Genomic DNA, 10,365 nt, shown 5'->3' with positions numbered 1-10,365 from the left:
TCTCATTTCTTATAAAGAAGGTGACAACAGCAAAGAAATTTGACTCTATATGAGGCAGCATTCTAAACACAATTCATGCATTATCTCATATAAACCTACAACAGTCCCATGAGATTGACATTTTTCATCCTCTGTATATATGTGGGAAGTAGGATATAACCTTGCTGAAAAACCTGCTGAAGTTTGCATAGTTTGACAGCCTGAGGAAGTCAGACTTGTTGTAATTCAAAGCTTTTGCTTTTGAAAATGGTTCAAATTTTTAATATTAGACAGCAATACTTTAGCATATATGCAGCTATCCTCAGTAGTTTTGTACTGCTCTAGATTTTTTCACAGGCTTACTCTTCTCTTTAATTCTTTGAGACAGGTATTTTTAGGTTTGTTTTATAGGTTCTGATTGGTTCATTCATGCATACTCTAAACACTGGAATATTCTGTGCCTTATGTACCAGAATCCATGATCACTTCCATCCAACTTTTGTAGAGTCTGCTTGCCCAGCCTAACTTGATCTCCCAACAAACATGGTCACAAATGCTAACACCACAAGAGAGAACAGGATGAACTGGTTTGGTTGCCATCTTGGCTCAAGGTGCTAATTCGAATCCTTTGGGAACTGTAAGTTCTGAACACCCTTAAGCAATATCAATTTAAATATTTCCCTGAAATTATACTTGAAAATATTGATAAGGACCGACTCTGGGGACTCTTGAGCCTAGAGTAACACCTAAGCGTAACCAGCCACAAATAGCAGATGCTTTGGTCTTTGTTTCCAAACCTTGTGGGTCCAGGTTCCCACCTACCAAAGGAGCTAATTCAAGGCTGAACATAGACTTTCTTAGAAGTTGAAAAGAGCTGAAATCAGGAATCTGATTCTTCAAGATAACTGCATTTGCTGCTGACTTCATGATGCTGGAAATCCATATGTTTTCTGCTTTAATGTAGTTTTCTATTTTCAGTATTTTAAATCTGGTTTGAACTAATTTCAAGTTGCTTTATAGAATACTTCATAGCTTGACTAAAGAGCAAAAGAGCAAATGTGTAGCATTTGCATCCTGGAGAGATGTACTCCAAAAACTTAAGTGTTTCCCAATTAACTTCCACTGAAGCTTAAAGCTTTGGAAATTTGCTGGTTAAAGAAATTCTGAGTTGGGATGCTTGTGGACCACAGTCACAGGATGGTGTGAGCTTCTAGGGCAACAATAAATTCTGCCCATGAATTCTGATTTACCTACGAATTTTGACTAAGCAATCATTACTGAGTCAGAAATTGGGGGAAGAATTACTATAGTTAAAGGAAAAACAGATCAACTTGCCAAGCATCAGTTAGTGATGGGTCAGTGACTGAAAGCTCCATGCAATGTGCCTACAGAAAAGATGCCTTGTAATAAATACAGCCTATTACTTGTTTAAATGTATTCTGGAATAGATATGGCCAGAGACATTTTTTTAATTTATATTTTTCACTCAAAGTGACACTAAGGTCTTCAATTTACAGGTAAGTAGATGTAATTATGTTTTCTATTGCCAGAGATCTTTATGAGGAATATATTCATAAAGGCATTCCCTTGAGATCTTATAGAAACAGACCGTAGAAAAAAGTAAAACTTTTATTAAATTATTTTACTGATATTAAAGGCAATCTATTCTCTTTATAAAAAATTGAATCATAAAATTGATTTTAAAAAAGAACATTAAAAATACCCATATTTCATAATTCGAATATGGACTATTAGTCTTCAGTGCCTTTTTGAAGAGTCATTTTTACAGTATGTCATTTTTTACAATTGTTAAAATAATATAATTGCTATTATATACTTGTATTTTTCCACTCACTATTACATTGAAATCACTTTGAAATCACCTTTCCACATGAATATTTATTACAGATATCTGTGTTGTCCACCTGATATATCATAAATATACATCATAATTCATTTACCTGTTCAACTTTGTGGAGACATTATGGTTGTCTTTACATTTCAATATTATGAAAAATATATTGTGAAATTCAACATGTATGATTATATCTCTTGTTTAGACTAGATTCTTAGGAGGAAGGACTATAAGACCAAGGAACATAACAGATTTCTCAGTCCTTTTCACAGTAAATCATGGTTATTTCCAGAATATTTAATACCAATGCACATTCACCAGCACTGAATAATAGAGGTCTCCTACATCTTTGTTAATTTTCCTGTAAAAGTATTTCACATTTTAAACTGCATTTTCCTGAGTGCTTATGAAATAGAGGCTTTTTTTCATGAGAATTACCTTTTCTTTATAATAGTGTGCATGGATATGATCTTTATTTGTAAATGTTAATCTATAGTAACAGCTGTATGTCAACTGTTGCAAACATATTTCCAGTTTTATCTCTGTCTTTACATAGTTGAATCTAGTTGAATCCATTAGTTTTGGGCTATGTTTTACACCACTGCATACTTGCATAGCATGTAATTCCCATCCAGAAGTAGTTAAATATTTATCCCTTTGTTTTTGGTTTTTGAGCAGGTTGATGCTGTAAGTTTTTAATTTATGTATTTCTTTTTTTTTATTCTCAATTTATTTGGTGGTGATGTCAAAAGTATACTCTGATTTGGGGGTTTCTCTTTGCTTTTTTTTTTTTCCTTCCATAATTATAGAAGTTGTAGGTTCACAAAAGAAGCATGGAGAAAACACAAAGTTCCAATATGACTCCCTCATGTTATTAACACCTTGGGTTAGTGTGGTACATTTGTTACAACTGATGAAATATTTCATTTATTAACTAAATTCCATGGTTTACATTAGGGTTCATTGTTTTTAATGATATAGTTCTAAGTTTTTTTATTAATTTTTATTCTAATAACATATATAAAAGATAAACTAATTTTTTTTGATAAATACCTAGTAGTGAATGAACAACCTTTTATTACCCACACTGCAAAATACATAATATTTTTAAAAATATTTCTTATATTACCACCAATCATACATTTTGCACATTTTTTCCATACCCCCATTATCAACACAGTACAGCTTTGGCATTGATGCAAGAATATTAGAGTATTGCTGTCAATCACTCTCTAGGAGGTAACAGACTGATGATATTGTCTCATAATCTGTAACAAATGTTCTACCAAGGTGTGGAGTTGTATGGGAAATCTACATCTCTGTATGATTGCTTTGCAAGTTCACAATATCTGTAACAAAAATATATTTTTAAAAATAGTATGGGTTGGAGGAAAAAATACACCAAATGTAAGATAAGGACTGTAGTGGTAGTAATATTCTGACGATGCTCTTGCATAGTTTGTAACAAATGTTTCACAACAATGCCAAGAGTCGGTGGAGGGGTGATGTATGAGACCCCTGTGTGATGTTATGTATGTTTATTTTGTAAGCTCACATCTTTACTATGCACTTATTGCTTGTGCATGTTCCTTCATGTATGAATGATATACTTCAATAAAAAATTTAAAATTAAAAAAAATTCTTATATTAATGCCCTTTTAAGATTTGGCTTTACTTGCTTCTTATTGATCTTATTTGTATTCATCACTTTTAAGAGTATCTTAAATGCCAATAGGCTTTGGAATACCAACAGGCATGTGTTTACGTATCTAACTGCCACTATGCATTTTCTTGCACCTCAAGTGTTCACCCAATTCACTTGAGTTTGAAATGTGGCTACATGATCTCTAATTTTAATCTGTTTGATAGTTGCCCTGAAATAAGTCAGATGTAATAAGCTTAAGAAACTCCGCAGCTGAGCCTCATCAGCCTGAATGATGAGAAAAGAAACACAGGTTGGCAGATGCTCATGAATTCAAGCCTCGGCTCATTCTTAAATGTCCTCTTTTTATTTCCCTTTCTCTAAGTGAGAAGATCCTGTGACTATAATTAGGAGAGGATTCGGCCATATATGATTATGAGAAATGTACCTTGCATGAAAAGACTCATAAACAGTGCTTGTATGGTGAGTGTAGAAGAGAGCTATATATTCAAACTGTGTATGATTGAAAACATAGCCGTACTTAAAATCTAGGGTTTCTCTGTTTGCGTTATCATCAATCTTAAAAGAAACGAATTACCTGAGATATTTATTATTATCTTGATCAAAATAGGTCTACCAACATCACAATCCCTGTTTTATTTGCAGATTAACCACTTTCCCATATGCAAAATTGAATCATGGAACAAGTGAACAATGTGACAGAATTCATCCTTCTTGGCCTGACCCAGAACCCAGATGTACAGAAAGTCTTGTTTGTTCTTTTTACAATAATCTACTCCCTCACCATGGCAGGCAACTTATTCATTGTTGTAACAATTGTCACCAGCCCAGCGCTGGGTTCTCCAATGTATTTTTTTCTTTCTTTCTTATCCTTTCAAGATGGCTCCTTCTCTTCTACCACGGCACCAAAAATGATATTTGACCTACTTGCTGAGAAAAAAACTATCTCCTTCAAGGGGTGCATGACTCAGGTTTTTGCAATGCATTTCCTTGGTGGAGTTGAGATCATCCTGCTCACAGCGATGGCTTATGATCGCTATGTGGCCATTTGCAAGCCCCTGCATTACATGGTAACAATGAACCGGCGGGTATGTAGTCTCCTAGTGGTTGTGTCCTGGGCTGGGGGATTTCTTCATGGCCTGATTCAAATCATTTTCATTTCATGGTTGCCCTTCTGTGGTCCCAATGTCATTGACCACTTTTTCTGTGATCTTTACCCACTGCTGAAAGTTTCCTGCTCAGACACACACATCTTTGGCCTCTTTGTTGCTGTCAACAGTGGGTTCCTGTGTATGCTCAGTTTCTCTATTCTTATCACTTCCTATATCCTCATCCTTTGCTCCCTCAGAACTCATAGCTCTGAAGGACGGCGGAAGGCTCTCTCCACTTGTGCCTCACATATTACTGTCGTTGTCTTATTCTTTGTACCCTGTACATTTGAATACCTTCGACCCATGACTACTTTCCCCTTTGATAAATCATTGGCTGTATTTTACACTATGATAACACCCATGTTAAACCCTTTAATCTATACCCTCAGAAATGCAGAGGTGAAAAATGCCATGAGGAAACTCTGGTGTCAAAGAGTGATCTTGGACAACAAATCATATAAATAGATGATTTTAAAAAAACTGTTCAAACATTAAAATCATCTGTGGGTAATTCAAAAGATAATGGTCCTTCAGTCAAGATATTTTGGTGTAAGTATATTTATCCCCTTGTTATGTGAACTCTTGAATGGTTCTCCGTTCATAAAATATTTTTAATTAAAAGTTGACTAAAGTTCCTTCCTATTAGAAACTTCCATGCATGCATAAATTATTGTTCATTGAGACATTACTAACTGACAAAAATTTTTCAGTTTGGAAAATTAATTTTATTATGTATTCTGTGGAAAAGTATCTGTAAATCTTCAAGTATAGCTAATTAAGGAATCAGATAAGTTATTAAGGCAGATTTCATCCAAAATTTGATGCTCTTTTGTTGCACAAATCATGGAGCACATTTGCATTGTAACTTTGTCTATTCCAAGAATAAATTATTTTCCCTGTGATACATATTTTATTCATTCAGGTACAGCCATGGAGCAAACTTGAACATGATATTCCCACATAAAGTAAATATGTATAACAATTTTCCAACCAAAAAGTCTATGCAGTGCTTTATCTCCAAAATAGCTTTTATTGGATGGATTTGAACCTTAGGTAAAAAGATATCTGATTATGATATCTGAGTTATCAAGGCAGAAATTCTGTACATTTAAATTTGAATACAAAATTGTAGACCAATTTCCTCTGACTTGAGATGTAGTCACATACACCGCAATTCTAAGAGAAATAATTCAGAAAAAGAAGGGCACTCAGATTAGGACCAAGTTAGATGACCTACCAAACTGAATGATGTCACTTCTGTCTTTGAAAGAATAATAGTAACTCAAATTACACCACTACCACACCTGATCTTCATAATTATATACATTTTATGCATATTAATATTCACATTAATAAAGACTTGATTCCAAATGTGGAATCACTTTTTCTCAATGTATCCAATCTTTTTACTAATCATCAAATATCCTGATGCACCAAGCATATTTTCAGACCTCTTGTGTATAAGAAGAGCCATGTGTCACACTTGGGCTGAGACAAATAGGAGGCAATGTGCTACTATCCAGCTTCCTTTATCCTTACTGCAGCAAGCTTGAAAAAATAAATGAACGTGGTAACACTAAAAGGAAGGCACCTGGATTACTGAGTAACTATACAACAAATACCCTACATGATGACTTTACCCTCGGTAAATGAAAATAAAATTGTACCGTTAAACCACGGACATTTCAGTATTAATTTGTTACTGAAATACAGCTTTTTCTGATAAATGCATTGGATATTTTTATCTTCACAAAGATTTATAAGTTAAGAGAAGAGGTAAGCATAACTTTTGATAATCTAGATTCTCAAATAATATAGAATGTATAAATAGAAATTTTTACAATTCAAAGCAAATTTAAAGTTTTTCTTCTGTGTAATACTCTACACTAATTGAATTATTGAAACCATCAATTTTAACACCAGCTTTTTTTTCCCCATGCTTAATTGTAAGGTGTAGCAGTTTGATATTATTGATGAATTCCAAAAAAGAAATATTGGATTATGTTTGAAACTGGTCTTTTCTTCTGGGCATATTAGATTATATAGGATTCAGAGGTTTATTTGATTACTTAATCAAGTAAACCTCTGCCAGTAGGGCATTGAGTTCCAGCCCTTTGGTGGGTGAGGACTCAGATAAAAGGCATGGCAAAGGACAGAGTTGGAGCATTTTGATGTTGGGGTTTTTAGTGTTGGAGTTTTGATGTTGGAGTTTAATGCTGATATCTTAAGCTGGGGTCCCAGGAAGTAAACACGTACAGGAAAGAGAAGCAAGCCCCAGGAAGAGAGGGACCCTGAGCCCAGAAAGAAGCAAGCCCTGGAAAGAGAGGAAACCGGGAAGCCTGAAACCTGGCAGACATTGGCCCCCATCTCACTCCAACATGTGGAAATAGGCTTTGGTGTGGAAAGAAATCTATGCTTTATGTCCTGGTATCTGTAAGCTTCTACCCTAAATAAATACCCATTATACAAGCCAAAGGGCTTCTGGTATTTTGCATCAGGACCCCTCTGTCTGACTAATACATAAGGCAATACTGAAAGAAATTATACAAATGTACACACTAGAGGGTGATTACAATAATGATAAACTCCAGTATGACTTTTTCAATCCTCTTTTTTTAAGTAAATTTTATTAATGTATATAATTCATACATGAACATACATAAGCAATAAGTGTATAGTAAAATTTGTGAATTTACAAAGCAAATATGGTTTGTCGTATCATCATACAAGTCTCCCATACATCTCTCCACCACCAACACCTTATATTATTGTGAAACAGTTGTTACAGCCTTTGAGAGTATCATCAAAATATTACCACTATCTATAGCCCATATCTTACATTTTGTGTACTTGCCCCAACACACCCAATTATTAATACACTATATTATTATTATATATTTGTTATTGTTCAGGAGAACATGTTCTCATATTTGTCCTGTTAACCACAGTACATCATCCATTACTGGATTCACTGTGTTGGACAATCCCATACTTTGTACAATCCATTAAATTGTACATTCAGTAGCTCTCATTTTTATCAGAGTTGTGCTGTCATCACCTCAGTCAATTTTAGAACACTTTCATTACTCTAAAAGAAAAAAATCCCATAGCTTCTTATATTCCCCTATTGTTACCCTTTAGTACTGAAATAATATCTTCTTGCCTTTACTGCAAAATATTACAATATTACTGCTATCATCCATAATTTACATTAGTTTTAATTTTCTTGTGTATCACCGTATTATTATCACTTTGTAAGAAAGCTTCTATATTATTAACAATAATTCTAAGACAGAATAATATTGAGGGAATAGCAGGTTTATCAGATATCAAGCAGCAATGTGATGAATGCAATCATATGATATGTTACATGGCAAGTTACTAAAGAGACAAAATAGAATATTGATATCAATCAAAATATATATGAGTAAGCTCTGGAATCAGACAAGGATGACTACTGTTACTACTCTTAATTAACATTGAATTAGAAGTAGTTGCTTAAACACTTAGACAAGAAAAGAAGAAAAAGGCAACTAAACTGAAAAGGAAGAAGTAAAACTTTCATTATTTGCAGATAACATGATAGTAAATGTAGAAAGTGCCCCCCAAAATCTACAACAAAGCTTTTAGAGCTGATAAATAAGTTCAGTAGAGTGGCAGGCTTTATGATTAACATGCAGAAATCAGTAGCATTTCCATACACAAATAATGAGAAATCTGAAGAGGAAATCAAGAAAAAAATTGTCATTTACAATAGAAAATAAAAGAATCAAATATCTATAAAGAAAGTTAACTAAGGACATAGAGTACTTGTACATATACACAAAAAACTGTTCAATATTGCTAAAAGAAATTTAAAAAGACCTAAATAAATGGAAGAATAGTCTATGTTCATAGATTAGAAGACTAAAAATCATTAATATATCTATTGTACCCAGACTGAGTTGCAGATTTAGTGCAATCCAAATAAAAGTTACAACAACTTTTTTTTACTAAATTGGAAAAGACAATTATCAAATTTATTTGGAAGGATATGGGACGCCAAATAGCCATTAAGAACTTGAAAAAGAAAAAAAAAGGAGGAATCATGCTTCCTGATTTTAAAGCATACTACAAAGCTACAGTGGTCAAAATTGTATAGCATTGGCACAAGAATAGGCATATTGACCAATGGAACCAAACTGAGAGTTCAGATATGGACCTGCATATATACACCAAATTGATACTCAAAAAGGCCCCAAGACCAATTAACTGGAGCAGAATAGTCTCTTCAACAAATGGTGCTTGGAGAACTGGATATCCACATCATAAAGAATGAATGGCAACAGACTCCAGCACCTACAATCTGATTTATTGGACTTACCACACTCAGCTAAGATGGAGGTGAAGGACAACCACCACACCATGGAGCCTAGAGTGATTACAACTGAAAATGGGAGGATTGCATCCAGCATCCAGGTGGAATCTGAGCCTCCTCTTGACATAAAGGTGCAATGGACACAACCAATCCAGTGTCCACATAGAAGAGGTGGCATTGGATTGGGAAAAGTGGACATAATGGACAAAGGGTATGGGGAAAGGCAGGAAGAGATGAGAGGTGGAGGCGTCTTCGGGACATGGAGCTGCCCTGGATGGTGCTTCAGAGGTAATCACCGGACATTGTAAATCCTCACAGGGCCTACATGATGGAATAGAGGAGAGTATGGGCCATGATGTGAACCAATGTATATGAGGTGCAGAGGTGCCCAAAGATGTACTTACCAAATCCAATGGATGTGTCATGATGATGGGAACGAGTGTTGTTGGGGGGGGGGGGGAGAGGGGGGGTGGGGGGGTGGGGTTGAATGGGACCTCACATATATATTTTTAATGTAATATTATTACAAAGTCAATAAAAAATAAAAAAATTTAAAAAAAAAAAAAAAAAAAAAAAAAAAAGAATGAATGGCAAACACCATCTTATGCCCCATATAAATATTTACTCAAAATGGAACAAAGATGTAAATTTAAGAGCCAGGACTGTAAAGCTCCTAGAAAATAATGAAGGGAAGCATCTAAGAGACCTTGTAGTAGGAAATGGTTTCAAAAATTTTATACCCAAAACATGAGCAATGAAATTAAAAATAAATGAATAAATAAATGGGAACTCCTCAAAGTAAAATAACTTTTGTGCTTCAAAGGAGTTTGTCAAGAAAGTGGAAAAGCAACCTACTCAATGGGAGAAAATATTTGGAAATCACTTATCAGATAAGGGTCTAATATTCAGCCATATATAAAAAATAATACATCTCAAAAATAAAAGACAAACAATCCATCTTAAAAATGTACACACGATTTGCATAGACACTTTTACAAAGAGGGAATACAAATGGCTATAAATGTCCATGAAAAGATGCTCAACATCACTAGCTATTAGGGAAATGCAGGTAAAAACAATGAGCTAGCACCTGATACCTATTAAATTGACTACTACTTAAAAATCAAACTGAGACCTACAAGTGTTGGAGGGCAGATCATCAGGAAATTAGGTATTGAATTGCCATATGATCCAGCAATCCTACTACTAAGAAAATACACAAAAGAATTTAACACAGGGACATGAAATAGACATATGCACACCAATGATTTTCACAGTAATTGCTAAAATTTGGAAGCAACCCAAGTGTCCATCAACAGAAGAATGGATAAACAAAATGTGGGATATTCATATGATGGCA

At 34.3% G+C, this 10,365-nt stretch overlaps 1 protein-coding gene across 1 annotated transcript; it reads left to right on the top strand.

Annotated features, from left to right (window-relative positions):
* Positions 1 to 4,170: 4,170 nt before the first annotated feature.
* Positions 4,171 to 5,113, top strand: LOC101435490 (olfactory receptor 4C5-like). The gene has a single exon (XM_004447420.3). The coding sequence runs from the start codon at positions 4,175 to 4,177 to the stop codon at positions 5,111 to 5,113; it is 939 nt and encodes a 312-aa protein (XP_004447477.1). The 5' UTR covers positions 4,171 to 4,174.
* Positions 5,114 to 10,365: the final 5,252 nt, after the last annotated feature.

The sequence above is a fragment of the Dasypus novemcinctus genome, chromosome 10 (genome assembly GCF_030445035.2).
Source record: "Dasypus novemcinctus isolate mDasNov1 chromosome 10, mDasNov1.1.hap2, whole genome shotgun sequence".
Lineage (NCBI taxonomy): Eukaryota > Metazoa > Chordata > Mammalia > Cingulata > Dasypodidae > Dasypus > Dasypus novemcinctus.
The sequence above is the reverse complement of the archived record's forward strand: the minus strand, read 5'-3'. Positions and strand labels throughout refer to the sequence as shown.

Coding starts and splice junctions, on each gene's coding strand:
- LOC101435490 (XM_004447420.3), top strand. CDS start 4,175: ATGGAACAAGTGAACAATGTGACAGAATTCATCCTTCTTGGCCTGACC.